The sequence below is a fragment of the Ctenocephalides felis genome, unplaced genomic scaffold (genome assembly GCF_003426905.1).
Source record: "Ctenocephalides felis isolate EL2017-DRISC unplaced genomic scaffold, ASM342690v1 CF-g0.4_SCAFFOLD_01886, whole genome shotgun sequence".
NCBI classification, from domain to species: Eukaryota; Metazoa; Arthropoda; class Insecta; order Siphonaptera; family Pulicidae; genus Ctenocephalides; species Ctenocephalides felis.
In genome coordinates, this window is record NW_020538040.1 from 185,264,450 (window position 1) to 185,288,130 (window position 23,681).

Here is a 23,681-nt window from a genome sequence, read left to right on the forward strand (position 1 = left end):
CTGTGGCAGGTTAGTGAATTCAAGAAACACTGTGCATTATCAAAATGGCCGACAAGCGACAAGAATTTAAGTTAATGTGTTTTCTCGAATATTTTGTATGAAATTGTACACACCTCGATCCAAAATAACAACAAAACTATAGTTTAAAACATGATAGTTATGTTTATCGTGTTTTGTTGGTGCCAGGATTGTTGCTAATGACCTGTAGTGAAGTGAAATCAAAATGTGCATTCTTCTGTAGTTTGGATATGGCCATTACTATCAGTGCATTTCTCAAGTGTTTGTTCTATGAATCCTCGTGTTATTTGTGAACTATATGTTTCGTACTATATTAGTGTATATTTCTCATGAGGATTAAACTAAAGTTTAGGTAAGTAATATGATTTTCTACTAGGCTTTGTCAGTGTGAACTTTACATCTCTGTGATGTCTTAAAGATCATATGTGTATAGTTATTTCTTGCAATATGAATGGAGATAGATTTGATATCGAATTCTTGTAAACCTACCAACTCGAAATTAATTTAAACACATTGACATTATGAATATTATTTCAAACATGACAGATTATATATAAGTATATATATAAATATTTGTATATATATATATATATATATATATATATATATCCGTGTATCTATATACATTTATTTCAAAGTTACCACTTTAAATAAACAATCAATAATATTTTAAGAATCTTCATATTTCCATTACATTTCCATAAGTTTCGATCTATACCTTCATGTCATCATCAATGGATAAAAACCATTGGTGTCTTCCATTACTACCTTAATTATACTGACATAGTTTGCACGAACATTTCTCACTAAATTTATTTCTTCAACATTAAATATGTTTCGTGTATAAATATTATTTATAATGTATGTAATGTGCAAATAGTAAAATGTTTTAAGTATATTCGTATTTTCTAAACAACCGTCGCAGGATCAGTCAATGCATTACAGAATAACAATTTATAATTCCTGAGAAGTTTAATGACACATACAAAAATGGATTTATACAAATTAGTAAAAATACATACTTTCAAATCATAAAAATGTGATACCCCATGATTAATATTAATAAAATATGTTACAGCATACAAGTACATATATGTAGACATTTTAACGTTTATGTAGATATTGCATTATTATAACATTTATATAGTCATTGCATAATTTCACATATTTCAACATTAAAATTGACTTAACATGTTTTCATCATTTTTCAACATCAAAATTTACTAAGCTTGATGAATTTGAGTATGAACGTTTTAATATATGTTAACATATATAATATTAAATGTCAAAAATGTCAACAATGTCTCTATTGAATTTTAAGAATATTTAAACAAAAAAAGAATATCAATATGTCTTTGAAATCTTTAATCAAAGCCTGTTGTTGATGTCATAAAACAGTCCTCTATAATTTACAAATTGAACATTAAATTTACATATTTTTTTTATCAAGACGTTTTTGACATTTCTAATTAAAGCAACAAATTTTGATTTTATAAAAACAAGCAAGAAAAGCAACAAATTTTGATGTCATAAGAAAAGCAACAAATTTTGATGTCATAAGAAAAGCAACAAATTTTGATGTCATAAAAAAATCCTCTATAATTACACGTTGAACATTAAATTTACACACTTCATCAACGTTTTTGAAATTTTCAAAGCATCAAATTTTGATGTCATAAGAAAAGCAACAAATTTCGATGTCATAAAAACAAGTAAGAAAAGCAACAAATGTTGATGTCATAAAAAATTCCTTTATAATTACACGTTGAACTTCAAATTACACATTTTTTTATCAAGACGTGTTTAAAGCAACATGTCGAAAAAATTTTCTTTAATTTACACCTTGAACTTTTTACTCATTTTTTTATCATGAGATTTTTGACATTTTCAATCGAGGCAGCAGCTTTTGATGTCATAAAAACAAGCCAGAAAAGCAACAAATTTTGATATCATAAAAACAAGCAAGAAAAGCAACAACTTTTGATGTCATAAAAACAAGCAAGAAAAACAACGGCTTTTGATGTCATAAAAACAAGCAGGAAAAGCAACAACTTTTGATGTCATAAAAAATCATCTCTAATTTATACATTGTACATTATATTTACACACTTTTTTTATCGACGTTTTTGAAATTTTTAATCAAGCAACAAATTTTGATGTCAAAAAATGCTTCTTTAACTTACACCTTTTTACACAGTTTTTATCATGACGTTTTTGACATTTTCGATCAAAGCAACAAATTTTAATGCCATAAAAACAAGCAAGAAAAGCAACAAATTTTGATATCATAAAAAAATATCTAATTTACACATTAAACATTAAATTACACATTTTTACCAACGTTTTTGAAATCTTCAATCAAAACAACAAGAAGAAAAACAAGAAAGAAAAGTAACAAATATTGATGTCATAAAAACAAGCAAGAAAAGCAACAACTTTTGATGTCATAAAAACAAGCAAATAAAGTAGTTTTAAAGATAGCTTCTACAACAAGTAACAGTTATAATTAAATAATTAACTAGATCAAAATGTTGTTGATGAGAATGTATTTTTGAAGGTGTGCTTGTTATTATTAAATTTGTGAAATTGTTAAATGAAAATTTTCGGCATGATCTTCTTACATGTTTAATTTTGAGATCCTGACGGTTTGAGAATTTTGCACAAATATACAAGGTGTCCCAGAACTTAACGCCAAGACAAAACAGGGCGACAGCATTGACTATCCTAAAAAAATTAAAAAACAAAATGTATCTCAGATTGTTTTGGAAATTTTCAGCTTTTAAGGTTCGACCTACAGCTTTAGTGAAATTATGACCATTTTTCGGTTATTGTATTTAATTTTTATCCAAAAATCCTTAAAAATCTATCACCTGATTAATGCACGGCCCCTTTATGAGAATGTTGTTTTACATTGTCCATTGGATTAAATCAAATAGTAATAATAACAAAATAATGATTAAAGGTGGATCTATTAAAATGATTTAAGTAATATTATGTGTTTGGGATCGTTCAAGTATTACGTAAGCTGATTTATTACAATTATTTACCCCCCCCCCCCCATCCCCCTTGTCAGCAAAAGTAAGCAAAGCTCTTACCCCTTACCCTCATGCTTACGTAAACCTTTACATTATTTAGCACATCTGCCTTGTAAGACATTGTAAGACTAATTGATAGAATTTGTTGACCATCTCTAATTCATTTGTTTATAATTATTTAATTTATTGTACGATATTTAGAAATTTATGACTTAGACTTTGGTATCTTTTTTAGCATTTTTTACAAATAAATTATTATATTTTGGACGTTATTTTCAAATCTGGACTTCCCTCGTCATCATAATATACATCTACAGTTGAACTTCGAAACATATTGTCTCTCTCTCGCATAATACGCTTTCTCGCATAAAAAACTGTGTGGTCCGGTTTCTGGTAAATCTTGATTTTATTATCAGCTAATTATCGCTATATTAATCCCTTTTTACCTAATATCAATTTTGTTTAGTAGTTTCTAGTATCAAGGCTTTCAAGAGTTGAATTTTATGAATTGATTATTTTGTTGCAGGTGACGACAGCACGATGGATCAGCAAAATGATGCAGAAAAAGTCATATCTAATGAATTATAGGTATGATATTTAGATTAAATTTTATTTTTGATTATCAGATTAAAGCAGCGTCAATGGTTATGAGATCAAGGCGAAAAGATTCACATCTGACCAACATATTTATATTTTAGTTTATATGTTTATTGCTTTATTTCTCAACATAATATTTATCGAAACTGATACTTTTATCAGCTTGGGCTTGTGAGTTTGTTTCTTTGGAGTTGGTTCTCCAAAACGATAGGTTTCTAAACTTTTTTGCATTGTGGTGGACCCCATTGGGCTTTGCCATGAACCTCCTGTGTACCTGATCTCACTTTTTTATATAAATTTACTAGCAAACCCGACGAACTCCGTTTCGCCATCAGATGGTTTCGTGAGAAAGATAAAGGAAATTTTTTGTTTGTTTTATATTTGAAAAGGAAAAATTTGATTTTATTACACAACAGTAATGAATTTATTTCGATTACACAAAATAAAGTGTTTTTAGTTGAACTTCTCTAAGTAAATAAAAGTGAATCCGCAAATTATCCGTTTCATTGAAGTGCTCTTTGGTAAACCACATTTTTTGTTTTTTGGTCTGACGTTAACACAAACAAAGCGGATGGTTTTCCAACTCGTGAACAGACAACGTATAACTGCCCATGTGAAAAACAATGATTTTCTAAATACTCTATTTGAAATTTAACTCGCAAGCACTAAGCGATTGGTCTTGCGACTTGTTATTGCGACCGCAAGGCGAACTGGAATTGCAATCGTTTGAAGTCAAACGGAAGACCAGTCGGAATCATTGGTATGTCACCAAATCGCCAGCAATTTTTGATTGAATTTATGTGTTATATGAATTGTATGCTAATTATATACATTTATTAATTGCTGGAACTTCCCGTACCGTAATGAAATATTCGAGGAAAATTAAATGTTTTCAAATAGATTATTATAAATACTGTAACTTATATATCTTTACATAAAATTATATAAACAAAACTCAATCAACCAAAATTAAAATGAAGGACATTGTCTAATATTTATAAGAATTATATAAACTGAATAGCAAAGTTAATATTTATTTATTTATTTATTTAATTATTTATTATTTATTTGAAGTATATTAGTGAGCTTTAGAACTTTAGCCAGAATTAAAATTAAAATACGAACTATTTTCGATGTTCAAAGAAATTTTTTTTTGGAAATTAAAAAAAAAATGAAAAAGCTTTCTCTAAAAGCAATAGTTTCGTCAGCACAAGCAAAAAGTTTTTTGAATCATTCAAGTTGGATGCTTTGTTCTCTGGAAAACTGCTATTTTTTGCACATTTTGCTCGGTATCTTTGAAACGGCTGAACCTGCCTTTCTGCTTGTTTTTGCCTTTGTCAAAAACTAATTAGCACATCTTCTGTCAATGAGAATCGAATGTTTTTTAAACCATTGAAATCGGTTGATGTATCCATACATACATTCACACACATCCGTTTTTATTTAATATTGCCCAGCCTTTCAATAGTCAGCAAATGGGTTCTTTACAAGCTCAACCATATTGCGATCACGAATCGAATATTTTCTACTTATAAAAAAAACAATATTTTTATTTCTATTTATAAATATTGTACATGACTTTTTGTTGTACATATTTATTTATTTATTTATTTATTTATTTATTCATAAGCAAGCCGTAATCAATAATAATAGATATTATTTCAGGCTCTTGTCAAGCTTATTCATAGTTAATATTAAAAGGATAGTAATTTTATAATAATCATAGTAGCTGCACAAATTTCGCTTCTGAAAAAAAGAGCTGAAAAAAAAAGCATTCGAACATTAAATACAACGTTCATCATCAAGTTCATCATATTGAAGTCTATTTGACCACCAGTCAAGCTCAAAATTCTTGCACAAGTTTGAAAGTTATACTCATTAAAAACCGTGAAAAATTTAAATTAATAAAATAGCAATAAAAAAATAAAAAATATATATGGTTGTACAGGCGATCAAATGGTCAGACTACATAGATAAAGGATAAGGATTATGCAAGAAAATAGTTATTGAAATCAAATTGAGAAAATTCAGTAATGTCATAAAAAGCTAAGTCTTTAAAAAGTTTAACTAGGGAAGCATGAAATTTTTTGCTGTCTAGGTTTCGGATATTGAGTGGAAGTTTATTCATAAGCTGAATACCTAGACCGTCGATCGAATTGAAAGACCTGGCTAATTTATATGTGCGCGCCTTAATAAGTTTGTGTCTAGTGTTGTAGTTTGAGGAGGACGAAGCCATATCAAAAAGTTTCGAATTGTTTTTGATGAAAGTTAATGTTACCAGCAGAAAAATGCATGGGACAGTTAGAATATTGTATTTTTTAAATATGGGTCTGCAGGAGGCTTTACTAGGCAAGGAAAAAATTATTCGAATAGCTCTTTTCTGAAGCTTAAATATTTTAATTAGTTCGGATGAAAAACCCCAGAATTGAATGCCGTATGAAACGTGAGAATAAAAGTTGCTATAATAAACTGAAAGTAAGCAATTTAAACCAAGTTTGGGTTTTAGGGTGCGCAACATGAAACATGTTCTAGATAAAGTTGGTGATAGTGAGATAGAGATATGATCAGACCACTTTAAATTATTATTAATATGGATACCAAGAAATTTTGATACTTGCGAAAAATTATATGCTGAATTATTGATAGTTAAAGAAGTAATATTATTGGATAAACGATTTTTTGTACAAAAAGATATGATTTGGGTCTTATCATTATTGAGGACTAGATTATTTTCACAAAACCATTTCGTTATTTCTGACATAACCACGCTTAATTTATGTTGTAATTCATTAAGAGATTTGGCCTTGATGATAACGCTGGTATCATCCGCAAAAAGAATAAAATCACAAAGATTTGTACAATGAGGTAAATCATTAATATATATGAGAAATAAGAGAGGCCCTAAAATTGATCCTTGGGGCACTCCCAATGTACTTGTCAATTTATCCGAAATTATTTGCTCGTGATCGTTATTTAAGTAAACGCTTTGTGTTCGATTAGACAGGTAAGATTTAAATAGTTTGAGCGAACGTCCGCGAATACCACAATTTTCTAATTTGTCAAGAAGTCTTTGATGAGAAATACTATCGAAAGCTTTGGACAGATCGCAAAATATCGCAGTACAATATGTGGCTTCTTCGAAGGAGTCAATGATGTTATGAACTAAATTATAAATTGAGTGGGAAGTGGAATGGTTCTTTCGGAAACCATGCTGATTCTTGAACAAAATATTATATTTATTGAGAAAAGACGTTAATCTAGTATGCAAGATTTTTTCAATTATTTTATCGAAAGAGTTCAAGAGGGAAATGGGACGGTAATTATTTATATCGTCTTTATTATTTTTCTTATGAAGTGGAAAAATCTTTGAATGCTTGAGGTGCGATGGAAATATTCCTTCATCGAAGCATTTATTTAAACATAACATAAATTTATCTATGAAAAAGGGATAGAATTCTTTAAGAATAAGACTAGGTATCTGATCCGGACCCGCTGAACTAGTAACTTTTATCGATAGAAAGGTTTGCTTTAGTTCTTCTAAATTTACAGGATAAAGAACGAATGTAGAATTATTTCGCGCGGATAAAGATTTAGTCGAATTAGTGGTGGTCGAGTTGATTGCGCTTGTTAATTTAGACGCTTCGGTGACAAAAAAGTGATTAAATTTATTAGATATGACTACCTTATCAATAATCTTGTCGCCGTTAATTGTAAGACAATCAATCTGTGAAGATTTAGTTTTCGTGTTGATTTCCGAGTTAATTAAGGACCAAATTGTTTTCTGTTTATTAGCTGAATTAAAAATCAAGTTTTCGTTATATTTGATCTTCGCTAAATTGATTAGATCATTTAAAGTTGCCCTATATTTCAAAAAATAAATTATAAAAGCCATGTTATCATTATGTACCGATAATCTCTCAAGAAATGCTAATCTTTTAAGTGAAATTCTCAACCCTTTAGTTAGCCAAGGAGTTGAAGTATTATTTTTTGGGCAAACGGTTTTCTTAATGAGAGGAAAAGCTTGATTAAAGTTGAATAAAAATGTAGAAATAAAGTTGTCGAACATTGTATTTGAGTCTTTCGACTTGTTAAGCAAGGTCCATGATTCCTTTTCCAAAAGACATTTGAAAATCAATTTATTTGATTCATCAAAATAACGTTTGTGTAAGATAAAGGTAGATTTAGAAGTTGAAAAATTACAAAAATTTAATATTATGCCTCGATGGTCTGAAAGAGTGGTATTTATAACACGCGAATCAAAGTCTTTTAAATTGGTGAAGAAATTATCAATGCAAGAAGAAGATTGATGCGAAAACCGAGTAGGTTCATGTATAGTACGCGTTAAACCAAAAGACTGCATATTCAAATTGAATTCAATGGATGGCTTCGATTGCTTATCAAAGTGTATATTAAAATCGCCGCAAACAATGATTTTGGAATATTTATCAAAAAGGTTATGAATCAATTCGTACATCAGCGAGATGAACATATCAACATTCTGGTCAGGTGATCGATAAACGCATATAAGACACACGACGTCATTTGAGAGATTAATTTCAACAGCACAATATTCAAAAAGTTTTTCTACTTGAAGAGTATTAGTATAAACGGGTTTAGAACGAATGAAATCACTTACAAAAATGCACACACCTCCGTGGCCGTATTGAGTTCGACAGAAATGAGAAGATAAATTATAACCTTTAATTTTAATTAATTCAAGATCCGACTTATTTAACCAGTGTTCAGCAAAACATAATATTTGGGGTTTATAATTATCTATAACTACTTCTAATTGATTAAGTTTATTGGATAGTTTTTGTATATTTTGAAATAAAATTGAAAATTTTGTATCAGCTTTAGGCACGAAAGGAATTAGAAACGGAAGGTTTCATTCCCGCCACAGCCTTGACACTCAACAACTCGTTAGCTAAAACCCTACATAATTTTCTTTTCCCGTTGAAAAGAAAATGTAAGCCATGCCTGGTGTAATCGGATAAACCAACATGCCTGTTGACATCAAGAATCCGAAGATTACTGAACTTTCCTCGACCGTAGTCTCGGTTGATCCAGCAATTGGCATCGGAAATCAGCCCGTTGCAACGCACGTCATCGTATCTGTACGGAATTGTCATCAGACAAAGGTTTGTCTTTTGACATGAACGACGAGCCTTTTCCAAAGCACTACGAATAGCGTAATTGGACGAATCGTCATTCGTTCCAGCCAGAACAACAACATGGTCACCCGGACCAAAGTCAGACACCAGACTCTCGATATCCCCAACCACGTCAGCAAATCCGGCCCCCGGCTTGACTATGCTGAATATATCAAATTTTCGTCCAAGCAATTCTCTCAAGCATTCTGACCACCCTCTGCCGTGGCTATCGGAAAGGAACAAAATTTTACTGTTCTTAATAGAACTTAACAAATCATTATTAACGCGTTGCTCGAGGTGCTTTGCTTTGGACTCTAATTTGGTAAATTCATCCCTAAGCTGTTTCAAATCTATGTTCCGTTTTTTTATTAAACTAGATAACTCATTACAGAGTTTAGAAAAAGAACGTGAAAATGTGGACGACTCTTTGAAAACTGAACCTGAAGAGCTCATATTCCCTAATACGGAACTAACACCAGTAATCCTGAGCTGAAGATACTGGTTCCCTAACTTAACCTCAGACAATTCTTTTGTCAGCCTATCAATTTTAATATCTCTTTCGTGAACAAGAGATTGTAAATGAAAACAATTTGAGCAAAGAACAGTAGAATTTAAATCGATTGAGTCGTCCAAAACTGAGACACTTGTATCTAAGGACTGACTTGGCACTTGGCTCCGTGTAACAACCATTTTGAAATATTTAATAAGAAATAAGTAAACTAGAAAATGAAACTAAATAAATTGAGTAATTAACTATTTAAAAAATTAGAATAAAAAGATAAAACGATATAAAATATTTAAATAAATTCACAAATCACAAATTTAATAAAACTGAACATAGTATAATATAAGTAAATAGATATTATGGTGGTGTAATATAATCCACTACCGTTGATGAATTTACGTTTCGACATCTCATAATTTTTTTTCGTTGAGGTGTGGTGAACTCCCTGAAGGTTGTTATGGATTCCTGGCGGTCCATATTGACACTTTGAGAACCACTGGCTTAGATGGTCCAACTGTTGAATCCATTTCTTCTTATTTGTTTTGGTGTAAAGCTCAAAATCAAATACAAGTATAGGATCGTCTTGTTTAGTGTTCAGTTTGTTCTCAAACTTCAACTAATGTGGAGATCAGGCTGAAAGTGTACATGTAAGCTAGTTAGGAATAGTCTGCTGTACTCCAAAAGTAGATAGACGTAGTGGCACCGTTTGTGAGGCCAGGATCTTTTAACCCTATCCTCGTATGTTGAGATTGAAGCTTGAATGATAATATAATGGCTCTTCTCCGGCGAAGTTGCATTAATAAATATTACAGAAATTGTAATTATAGCCCGGTCAATTTACTTATTCAAGGTTACAATAATTCATAATAGGCTGTAACTTAGCAAAACTGTTTAATATGCAAATATAAAAGAAATTCCAAAAGTTCTCATCGTTCCGATGCGAGCTAAAAACTAGTGGGGCGCATGGCATCGTGCCTTAAGGCAAATTGCTGGAACTTTCCGTACCAAATTTTTTTTTTTTTTTAAAGATTAACATTTTTGAAAAAAATTTACTCTGAAAAAATTAGATTTTTGAGAAACTATAAATTTTTGACAAAAACTTACTTTTTTTTGAAAAAAAGACTTTTTGAAGAAAAATTTATTTTGAAATATTTTGGAAATTCTGAACTTTTTTTCAAAGCAATCGTACTGCTTTAACATAGAGAAACTATACATAGAGACAAAAAATCGAAGCGCGTAAGCGCCGCGTCGCCGTCGTACGTATAAACATTGGTACGGAACCCATAGGAATGTAAACAAAATTTATAATTATTGTTAAAATCTCTATAAAATATCTGAAACTTTGATGTACATATGTCTAATGATTGTTTTTGACCGCCAAATGGCTTTTTTTTACTTTTTTTAACTAGATCTCCGAAACCGCTAGACCTACCTTCATGAAAATTTGACTAGTTCTTCATCTTGTTAACACAAGTAAAATGTTTTTTGAATTATTCAAATCGGACGATCTCTTAAAAACTGAGTTACCGTTTTTGGCTTTTTTTGCCCCATATTTCCGGAACGGCTAGTTCTGCCTTTGCCAAAAACTAATCAGCACGTCTCCTTATCAATACGAATCGAATGTTTTTTGAATTATTCAAATCGCTTCATCCGTGTTCCCGAAATCGTCGACGAAAATTTGTATCCGAACACACACACATACATCCATTTTTTCTAAGGTATGCCAAAATTTTCAGAAGGATTTGAAACATAAAGATATATAAAAATTTTCAGTTTCGATTTTTTTGAGATTACTATAACTTGCTGTTAAAAATGGCGCAAGGTCAAAGGCCTACTTTTTGCGATTTTCAGCTAAATGGTCAGTTTTATCGCAAAATTATCTACAAAAATGCATCAATACTTTTTTTTCTCAGAGCCACCGTTTTAAAGATATAACCCTTTGAAATAATACATTTAAACGCCGCCTACGAGGTTTTTTTAGGTGGTTTTTCCAGTAGGCCTATTTCACGGGTATGTTGTGATTCTGTTTGTTTCGGAACTATTGCTAAATAACATTTGTAAATTTGGGATGGTAAAACTGAAGACGGTAATTATGAAAAAGCAGCTAAATCTATTCCTGGGAGTCATAATTTTCAAATGTTCCTACTTCCTATTTTTCTTATAATAAATAAATTTATCACATAAAGACATTTTTTTATGTGTTTCTTTTAATACATTCATCTTATAGTTTTATATCAGATATTTAAGATTGCACAAATGATACAAATGACAATTATTGTAATACTGTTACTTGGTACAATACTTCGAGTTTGTTTTCATCTGAAATCGATGCTCATCAAGAATGTGTTTGGCGAATGAGTTGAGATTGCAGTTCTTATTATATATAAGGTCATGGCTATAACTTATTATATATTTTTTTATTACAATCGTATATGATTCTTACTCCCAAAATGTCTAAAAAGTGCCTTTTTCAGATTTTTTTCAAGTAAATTAAGAGTGTTGTCAGGGGCGCCCATTAATCACGTAATCAGTGTTTATGCAAGAAGATAAATATTTTATCTAAAACTTTTCGCTGGAGAATTTATGTTTCGCCAGAAAATCTTGACTTTGTTTTTCCGATGCATTTAGAAATTTTGATTTGTTTGAAATTAGTACTTATGTGTGTTAAAACAACTTTACTCTACGTTTAAAAAAAGATATGAAAAATATGAGTCTGACGCTAAAGATCGGTCGAACCATTTTTTGACCAGAATTCGTTACGTCCTTCCACGTAATTATTAAAGTTGCGGTCATTTAATTCCCATTTTTTTTTCCTTTTGCTCATGTTATGATAAATTATTTTATCCGATGGATAGTACGACTGTGTATCATTCTTTTCTCAGAAATTTCTGAGTTCACTATGTGGCCTTGTGATCTACCAATCAATGCTTCCGGTTTCGATACCCACTTCGGACAACTTGATATCAAGCGATGATAATATAATATTAATTCAGATCACTATTAGAAATATATTTAATATAATCTTATCAGAAAGGGAATGGTGGGGGGCACTTTATTGGTTCTATTTTTTAAAAAAATGAAGCTGCATATTTCCACTGATTTCGGTCTTAAATGAGGTCAAAATTTGAAAATTGGCATGATGATTTTTTTCGAACAGATATTTGATTTTTTTATATATTTGAATAGCAATTAGAACTATGCGTTTAATAAGGCTGTTGTGCCTTAACCTAGAAGGAAACCAAGTGGTCAACCATTCTCTTTTTGATAAGATCTTCAAATAAGCAATGGTCCAAAAGACTATTTTTAGAAAAAAGTGATTTCCATTGATAGGGAGACGTGCTTATTAGTTTTTGGCAAAGACAGGTCTAGCCGTTTGGGAGATACGGGGCAAAAAGTGGCAAAAATGGTACTTTAGTTTTTGAGTTAAGGGAGCGGTTAACGAAATGAACAATTGGTGAAATTTTTGTAAAAGCAGGTCCAGCGTCTCCGGAGATCCAATAAAAAAGAGAAAAACAATGCCATTTGGCGGTCAAAACTGAACATTAGACATATGTACATCGCATTATCAGATATTTTATGAAGATTATAATAAGTACAAATTGTATGTACATTTATATGGGTTCCGTACCAATGTTTACCCGTTAGACGGCTACGCGGCGCTTACGCGCTTTGATATTATAATCAGCTGTGCAGTGCGATTGCTTAAAAAAATGTGCAAAATTTAAAAAAAAAATCAAAATACAAAAAATATCAAAATATAAAAAAGTCAAATTTTTCAAAAAAGTCAATTTTTAACTTCCCGTAGGGCAAATTATAGTAATCGCAAAAAAATCGAAAATGAAAATTTTTATATATCTTTACGTTTCAAAACTTTCTGAACATACTGGCATACCTTAGAAAAAATGGATGTATGTGTGTGTGTGTGTGTGTGTGTGTGCGCGCACGTGTGTGTGTGTGTGTTCGGATACAAATTTTCGTCGACGATTTCGGGAACACGAATGAAGCGATTTGAATAATTCAAAAAAACATCCGATTCGTATTGATAAGGAGACGTGCTGATTAGTTTTTAGCGAAGGCAGGTCTAGCCGTTCCGAAGATATGGGCTATAAAGTGCCAAAAACGGTAACTCAGTTTTTAAGGGAGCGGAGCGTCCGATTTGAATAATTCAAAAAACATTTTACTTGTATTAACAAGATGAAGAACTGATCAAATTTTCATGAAGGCAGGTCTAGCGGTTTCGGAGATCTAGTAAAAATAGTAGAAAAAAATGCCATTTAGCGGTCAAAAATGATCATTAGACATATGCACATCAAATTATCAGATATTTTATAGAGATTTTAACAATAAGTATAAATTTTGTTTACATCCCTATGGGTTCCGTAACAATGTTTATCCGTTAGACGGCGACGCGGCGCTTACGCGCTTCGATATTTCGTCTCTATGCAGTTAAAGCAGTACGATTGCTTTGAAAAAAAAATCAGAATTTCCAAAATATTTCAAAATAATTTTTTCTTCAAAAAGTCTTTTTTTTTTTAAGAAAAAGTAAGTTTTTGTCAAAAATTTATAGTTTCTCAAAAATCTAATTTTTTCAGAGTAAATTTTTTTCAAAAATTTTAATTTTTTTAAAAAAAATAATTTTTGGTATGGGAAGTTCCAGCAATTTGCCTTAAGGCACGATGCCATGCGCTCCAGTAGTTTGACTTTTACATCAGCTATGCAGTGCGATCGCTTAAAACATGTTCAAAAATTTAAAAAAAAATCAAAATACAAAAAATATCAAAATATAAAAAAGTCAAATTTTTCAAAAAAGTAATTTTTTTACAAATATTTCAAAATTTCTCAAATATCTAATTTTTTCAAAGTTTTCTTTAATAATTTAGTTTTCGGTACGGGAAGTTGCAGCAATTTGCCTTAAGTCTCGATACCCACTACTAGTTATTATTAATTTTGGTCTCATGTCTTAAATAATTGCATTTGTGAGGAGCAATTGTTTGATATTGCTCTTCACTATGGTACCTTCTTACATGGCAAACCCGATGTGTCATTGCACTCCAGTGGCATATTACTGGGTACACTACCAATACAAAATTACACATTACTTACTAAAGCTAAAGCAAAAGCAAAGCGCAATACAAGTCTCGGCTACGATTCCCATCATTGTGCACACCGCATTGCCTTTATATAATAAATGTGTCATATTTAGTGACTATTTTATTATTAATAAGAATATTTTATGGGCCGGTTGGAAGCCGCGGGGGGCGCGCTGCAAAATGAATACTTCGATCGAGGTCTAATTAATTCTTTTTGGTCCATACATGCACGAAGAATAAACATTCGAAATTGGTAATTATTAAAAGAACTTTTATACTTGTTCAAAAAATATGGTCGTTTTTGTTTTTTTATTTTTTATTTTTTAGGAATCAATTATAGTCTCAATATATTTCTATAAATTAATACTCAATATGTTACTAGTTGGTGAAATCGCCAGACGCGTGTTCATCATTTGCTTCATGAGAAGAATGTAAAAAGAACAAATAATTTTTTGTGTTTTCATGAAGAGAAAAAAATTTTAGTCTTCCCAATGTTTTGGTTAGAAAATACACCTAAGTCTGTTTTTAAACGGAGATTGGTTCCAGAAGAAGCCGTGTAAAAAAAGACATTGATCTTATACAAAAATGGGTGATTTGTCCTACTCTCTAAAACCTATTAAAATTAGTGAAAAACAAGAATTTTCAAGAACAAGAATTCATGTTTATTTTAATAATAATTCCCCTAAATTAGTGCTATTCACATTTGCTTTGACCAGTAAAAATTGTTTGTACGCGCTAAAGGGGAATTTACTTAAATCTTTAAGCTAGTGTTCGCAAACTATCGATACTATCGATGGTTTCAGACTTTTTTCTTTCATAAGTACTTTTTTGTGATATGAACATACATCGCAAAAATTAAATTTGACAAAAAAAAAATAAGTACATAAAATTTCAAATCGTGCTAAATGGAATAAAATCGTGTAAAAAAATTAAAAATATTCAATTTTCAAACCGTGTTATATCAAAACCGTGTACAAAAAGACCGTATAAAAACAGACTTAGGTGTACTTAATATTTGCATATGATATCGACTTTATCTTCTATATGTTTTTTACTCATAACTCCACGTAGGGTAAGTTTTAGTAATTACAAAAAAAATAGAAAATTAAAGTTTTTGCATATCTTTTTTACATTTCAAAGGTGTTTGAACATTTTGGCATACCTTACAAAGAGAAAATGGATCTGTGTGTGCGTGCGTGTGTGTTTGGATACAAATTTTCATCTACGACTTCGGGAACACGGTTCAACCGATTTGAATGATTCAAAAAACATTCGATTCCTATTGATAAGGATATGTACTGATTTGTTTTTGGCGAAGGTAGGTCCAGCCGTTTCGAAGATTCGGGGCGAAAAGTGTCAAAAATGGTAATTCAGTTTTTGAGAGAAAGGAGCGTCTGATTTTAATAATTTAAAAAACATTTTACTCGTATTGATAAAAGAAAGAACTGGTTAAATTTTCTGTACATTTCTGTAGGTTCAATGTTTATTCGTGAGACTGCGACGCGGCGTTTGCGCGCTTCGATATTTCTTTTTTAAAACAGTCATGCAGCACTTTACCAAATTTCAAAATAAAATCGAAGTAAATATTTTTCAAAAAAGTCTTTTTTTTAAAAAAAAAATGTCGAATATCTCATTTTTTTAGGTTTTAAAATTGATTTATTTATTTTAAATTAGTTTTGAAATTGTTGATAATTTTTGAACTACAAAATACAAATGAATTATTTACTTGAAAAGTTAGCTACGCAACACCGAAAATTGTATACAATGTCAATTGTCATAAAAGATCAAGAATTTTAGTCTTATAGTAAAAATGGTTTATCGACAATTTTATAAGCGAACCCGACGAACTCCGTTTCGCCACCAGATGGTTTCGTGAGAAAGATGAAGAAATGTTTTTGTTTGTTTTATATTTGAAAAGGAAAAATTTGATTTTATTATACAACAGCAATGAATTTATTTCGATTACAAAAATGAAGTGTTTTTTAGTTGAACTTCTCTAAGTAAATGAAAGTGAATCCGCAAATTATCCGTTTCATTGAAGTGCTCTTTGGTAAACCACATTTTTTCTTTTTTGGTCTGACGTTAACACAAGCAAAGCGGATGGTTTTCCAACTCGTGAACAGGCAACGTATAACTGCCCATGTGAAAAACAATGATTTTCTAAATAATCTATTTGAAATTTATCCCGCAAACACTAAGCGATTGGCCTTGCGACTTGTTATTGCGAACGCGACTTGTTATTGGCGAACTGGAAATTGCAATCGTTTGAAGTCAAACGGAAGACGAGTCGGAATCATTGGTATGTCACCAAATCGCCAGCAATTTTTGATTGAATGGTGAAATTCAGTGCGTGTACATCATTATTCTTTGCGGCAAGAATTGCTCGTTGACTTAACCAAGCATAATTCTGATAATTCTCACTAATGTCATTACTGGAATTTTTAATTACGGTGCGTGAAGTTCCAGCAATTTGCATTAGGGCACGATGCCATATGCACCACTACTTTCCTTAGCTATAAACCTTGCGGAGCCCGAGACCTTTCCAATGAATGCAAAATTGTCGAAATCGGTTCGTGCATTCTGGAGTTATTTCGTCAGGAAGGAAAACCCGACTTATTTTTATATATATATAAAAGATTATAAAAGTTAGATAAAAGGCAAACATTTAAACTTTCTGAACAAAATAGAAAAGATTCACTTGAAACATTAAAATCATTTATTTGGAGCTTAAATTTTCGGTCTGTCCAAAAGGCAGGTCTAAGTTGTCTTACTCTTCTTTTTTTACCACTATCGTGCGAAGTGGTGTTTGTCTTCTGTTATCACTCGTACTACTTTTTTATTTATTACCATATCTGTATATTTTATTCATCCATTTCTGCAGCATTACATTTAAAAACTCTTCCAGGTAGTCAAGACATTATCCCCCTTTCTTATAGTCCATGTCTCTCATCCGCACAGATTTATGCTTCGTGTGTAGTATTTATTTAAGTATGGATTTCTTGATTTCGAAATTCAATAGTTGATTGTTTTAATCGTAAGCTTTTAATATCAACTTCGTTAGCTGATAATAGTGTGACGTCATTTGGTGAAAGGTTATGCGAGTTGATATGACCTGATGATGTGCGCCGCTTTAAGGTCGTTCGGCAGAACAGCATTGAGCCGTCGTGGACCGACGAACGACGACCGACCATTCACTCTTTGTAAATGATGTAAATGATAAACTCTGCGTTATTTTGTCAATACCTGTTGCCTCGCTAGATTTTTAAACCGAATCATTTTAATGAAACCATTAATCTTGCAGCATACCTGACATTATCATTTTTTCAACTAGTCGACATATGAATAATAAATGAATGCAAGTATTGCATTTGGAATTTGAGTTTCTTCATAAGGAGTCGTCATAAATAAAAGTTATCCACGGATTTATATTTTTTTAAATTATATTATTATTTTGTTCTTGGGAAACTTTAATTTAGGCATAAGTATGTTTGATATATGCTATTATTTTTATACCAGTAATGTTGAATTCTTGTAAACAATGATAATTAATTTCTTAAATATGGCTCCGCTTGAAGGTACACGCCCTTTGATTTTGAAAATATAGAACATAGTTTGAATGCTTTTTATATTATACAATATGCTATATGCTATATTGTACAAGCACTTTAAAAAGATATGGAATGTGATTACTAAGTCAATTTTATTTTGCAGATAATTGATGAAAGCAAAATGCGGAGGCGGGTCCTTCTTCATTAAGTGGCTTCTTCAGCGATCGATGTGCTGAAGTTGAGATCACATGTTGAAAAAATAAGGAATATAAAAGTTTAAATATGGACTTTGACATTCTGAGATGCTGCTGCATCACATTTGTGCTGTCCGCCTGGGTCACCCCTGCCAGTTTTTCCTCGTTTGAGACGAATGCCGGGTCCAGCATTTACGTGGACAAAATTGGTCTCGAACAAAGCATCGCTGCAGTGCTGCATAAAGTGGCTTATGGTTCTACTACGACCAAGCGAAGCATACCAGATGGCATGTCAGCTACTGGTTCCGGCGTTACGACTGTTACGACACCTCTGCTTACCACGTTTCGTTATCGTGAGCGAGATCATGACCTGGAACGACCTCATGAACCACCGAATGGCCCAGCTGGTTTCGAATTGGATCTTGAAAAGGATCATGCGCTACCTACGTCCGCACCAAATGCTGATATATTAAAAAGTCACGGTAGCTCTTCGTATCCAAATCCTAATCGTCATCATAATGGTGATAGAGGTACGGGCCATCAAAAACACAATCCTCTAGGAAACATGGACGGCCCTTCTCGTAAATTGGCTGTACCACCAACACAGTGGATGTATTCACGCGATGTTCCGTCCTATGCTCCACCATCTCGATCGTATAATACGCCTCCATTGCCGCCGGATTATTTTCAGTTTGCTGACAAACCCACATTGCGTAATTCAAATTCGGAAGGCATTCTCGGTAGCAATGGGGGCGTTTCTACTAGTTACGCTAGTCGTCGTCCGTTGCCGCCACCGAGTCTTATGCCTAATCATGAAAGAATTCCTGTCAGGCCTCCAAACTTAGCATCAGGAGTGCTGGCACCCGATGCTATGCCGCCACAAGAGCCATCGACGGAAGGCAGAAAAAAGACTCTAAATACGCCCTACAACCGCGCGACACAAATAGACACATCGCACAATCAACTTCCGGTAAATGGTCCTGATGTAGGTCGAGTGGATCCAAATGGTAATTTGACCGATTTCATGCCGAATGGAAGTTTCTTACATTACCCTAGTATTTCGCGCATTCTGTCTGGATCAAATGGCCGCAAGGAAGAAATACCAGCTGTTTTACTCAGAACAGTAACTGCTGGACCGAGCATCATATTACCTCCACTATCATCTCCCGCACCACCAGAAGATAAAATTCACGAATCATGGAATATACCAAAAGAATCTGAAAGAAAATTAGTAGAAGCGGAATTATTACCATCTGACGTTGATGATTCTAAATCGCAGCTTGATGACGCAAATAATATCAAAAACCAAGATACAACAGATCAAGTTTTTCCTATGGAATATTCTACTGAAATAATACAACTTGCAAATGTGAACAATGATCGAAATTTATATTCCTCTACATCACGACCGTCAGAAAGAGGACCCTATAGTCCACCCTACACAACCTGGACAGTAGCTTGGAACTTGCATATATATCTTGTTGCAATTTTGTTCACAATACTCGCAGTTTACTCTATATTCAAAATAATATGCTATGACAAATTGACACATCTTTTAGTCAATCATATTTTGTATGTTTGCATTTGACATTGATATTAATTTGTTTGGCAAGAATATTTTATTTGTGTTATGATCCATACAATATCCACTCAAGTTTTCATATATTTATATCAGAAATATTACTAAATTTACCAGCAGCATTCTTAACAGTATCATTTGCAATACTGATATTGTTTCTTCTTAGACGTACTATTAACTTGAAGAACAATCGGTATTCTGCTTTGGTTCGACCGCTAACTGTTATTATTGGAAGTAGTGTACATGTTGGTCTATGCATTACATTACATTATGTTGAAAGTCATAGTCACGGACATGGAAATAACCAGGAACCTCGGATTCTTGGTTTAATATGCCAGATTATATACATATTTGTATGCTTGAGTTTGGGGTTGTTGTATCTTTACATTTATCGGATACTTAAACGTATTTTGCGAAATAAATCTCAAAATTATATACATGGCTATCAAAATCTATCATATGCAATTCATATTAGTATTGCTACGGCTTTGCTGTTTATATTACTAGCAGCTTTACAAGTATATGGTGTTGTGGATATGACTACATCTCCACGATTAGCGTTATCTGAATTTGATTGGTTGCAATGGGGTTATCAGTTTTCTTTGAGACTGATAGAAGTGGCTGTTATTACACTTATGTCTTGGGTTGCCGGACTAAGAACTGGCTCATCAAAGTCATTACAAAGAGAGAAAGGAATGGAACCACATAATGTTTCCGGTTTTGCTCTATTTCCGTGTACTTCTAGCTCTAGCCAAGAACATTTTGAAACTGACTACCCAGCCATATGCAATGCCAATACTAATCTACATACATATACTTTACGAACCGGTAAGCCGATATATGATGACAGCTTTGCTTTAAATTCATTAGGGACTGAAGTGCCAACTGCTCCTCAATCAAGACCAATTGATTACCAAATGAGTGTTGGCCCTGATACAGGCCGTTCAATAGAAACTGATAGTGCTTGTTCTTCAGCGCACAATGGTAATCTATTAGTGCAAAATGAATTTACATCAGTGCCTAAAGATTATTTGAACAACAGCAGTGCTGTACCAGATCATTATGAGAATCCAGACTTTGAATTTCGCGGTACACCGCGAAATACAACGCCCATTCCAAGCAATTGTTACTCTGAACCAGTAGATATGAAGGAACACGGCCATTACAACCACTCAGTCCAGAATCTGGATTTCAAAAATTTTGAAAGACCGCATTTCGATAAACCTGCCTCGCGTACTGAATTTCGAGCTTCGAAGAATATGAAAAACGTGAAGAATGGTTGTGGCGTTCAGCATTCTGAACGTGATTATGAGCAATCAGCGCACAATGTATACGGTTCTGGACGTCACAGTTCGTTTGATCGAAGGGGGGTACGAAAAAGCGGCACAATGAGCAATATCGGTGGTGTGCACACCAGCGGCATTCGGTCCAGCGGCGGTAGCAGATCATCGGGGGTGCAGACACTGAGCTCTTCTAGAGCGGAACGTGAACGATCCTCCACGCGATCGAAAAAACATCACGCTGTTCCTGATCATCACATGTACGATGAGGAATATAAAATAGATCCCGGTTACCCCGAACGGCCGCAGTTCGACCGTAGACAACATTCCCGCATGTCTGATCAGAAGGCAGAGCAAGATGCCGAAATCAACGAAAGCATGCTCGTGGCCGAGCACGGCTTCGTCAGATTCCGCGCTCTAGACGCGGTCCCTCCCATTTCGGTCCAGAGGGCCAGCAAAGGCAAAGAGAAACGCTATAATACGTAGTGCCGACGTTTCGAAAGCCTTATTATCCTTACATAATTGGATTGCCAGTGCGACTTAATTTGTACATAAAGTTAGGTATTAAAAATTATCCTTACATAGTATTTTATGCGCAGCTACATACTTGTATCCAAATTCATGCACTAGTTGTCAATATTAAAATTGTGATCAATATATCAATAGAGTCTTATATTGGAGCAACAATCATAATTTACATTTCATTGATTCACATATGCTCATGAACTCATTTCACATGTGATGCACCTGATATTTTTTCATATTTATTTGTACACCATCTGCAAAAAAGCATTTTAAAACTTACATACAAGACTCTACATGTTCGTGTTACTGAAACATTGTTAATTTTTTCAAACATAACACATTACATATTCTAGTGTATATTGTTATATACAATATGATAAAATGTTTTTAGACATCTAACCAATAATAATAGAAATTGGTGAAGAAGAATGACTTTATTAAAATTCCAAACGTTTCGAGTCTGGACTTGACTCATCCTTGGTGCTTACAAATATTTCAAACAGAAATACTTAAAAGATGAAACATAGTTATAAAACTGAAAAAATTATATAAATCTGGAGTTTTGATAGTCATTTTTCTTCACATTTTTTTCATTATTGTATGGATGCCTAAAAACGTTTTAATATATATCTTCCACCATCTGAAAAGCCATATTCATATATATATATATATATATATATATATATATATATATATATATATATATATTCAATAGATAAGTCCTGGATTTTTTCAATATATTGATTGTTTCTTTTCCTAACAGTAAATCCAATAATAAAAAACAATTTGTTTTTCGAAGATGTTTAATATTAACATAATATGTATAATATGTACACTAGAATATTTACATAAAATCTTAGAGGTATGGTATGTTCTCATACGTAATTAAAATTGCTATAAATAGTGTTAATAGTGTACAGTTCAAATAACTTTGCCACATTTAAGTAACTAATCTATGGAACATGCATTTTAATCTTTCATTACTAGTACAATACATGTCTAAATATTAGCCTAATTAGTTTCATTTAGTAATATCTTTTTTGTGCTATTGTAAAGTACTAATGCTTTTAATGGTGGACTTTGTAATTCTCATTTGTACATATATATTTATAAGAAATGATTACACATATATAAATATTTTAGCATTCTAATAGTATTGTACATAAAATAATGCACATTTAGAAGATAAGATTTACTTTTTATGAGATCTTTGCCTTTGCTCATTCGGTTTTCAGTCTAGACTAACTATTCTTAAAATTAAGATACTAATCATGATAGGTGTTCTGAATACTGAATTCACAATTCCGAATAAAAATTTTTCCAATAATTTTTACTTATCCCTTTTTAAATTAGTTGTAATATTCGAATGAAGTCATTAAAAGATTCAGCTTTATTTTCTCCGGCAGGGATGAATTCAATTTTCATATATATCCCTCATGACAAATACAAATAATACATGCATTTATAGCAAGACATGACAAATTTTAGTAGGTTAGAACCAGATTAATAAAAATTAAGATAAAAAGCATATTATTACATTGCTGTTATAGATACTTGCCTCAGATAATTTTTAATGTCAATGGAGATTTATTATTTATTGTACTATTCCTTAAACTAGTTAGTTTATATCTATGAATATCGGTTTAAACTTCAAAATAATGAGCTTTATTACATATTTTATTGATATACAAAGCATTGCATAACATTAACATTAGAATACATTTTACTACATTATATATTGCCATATCTTTTTTATATTTATAACTTGTATAATCGTTTTTGTGCTGGATGGGCATTTTTACTTAAACACAATTAAAGCATTCTAATTATTATTTTTTTTTTTAATGCTGACTTATGACTTTTATATATCGAGTGGCAATATTTTAAAATTGACTTCAGTGTTTTTTTTTACTATAAAATAGTTGAAGTTAAGTTGACTGATGCGAGATCTGCCTAGGTTAAATATGTCTTAATGTTCATGTATTTGGTTACATCTGCAGAACAATATTAAATTACTTTTTCTTTAATTTCGACATATTGTGATTATTAACATGCTTTCACTTACACTGCTTTTTGTATAAAAGACCTAATACAATTTTAATATATATATATATATATATATATATATATATAAATTTTTGAAAAAGATAACATGAA

At 31.9% G+C, this 23,681-nt stretch overlaps 1 protein-coding gene across 1 annotated transcript; it reads left to right on the forward strand.

The window, feature by feature from the left end:
• The first annotated feature begins 182 nt into the window (after nt 1-182).
• LOC113377709 lies at nt 183-21,743 on the forward strand. The gene is given in 4 exon segments (XM_026618114.1): nt 183-370; nt 3,580-3,641; nt 18,110-19,693; nt 19,696-21,743. Coding segments are annotated over 2 exon segments (3,255 nt in total). The 5' UTR covers nt 183-370; nt 3,580-3,641; nt 18,110-18,228; the 3' UTR covers nt 21,486-21,743.
• Nucleotides 21,744-23,681: the final 1,938 nt, after the last annotated feature.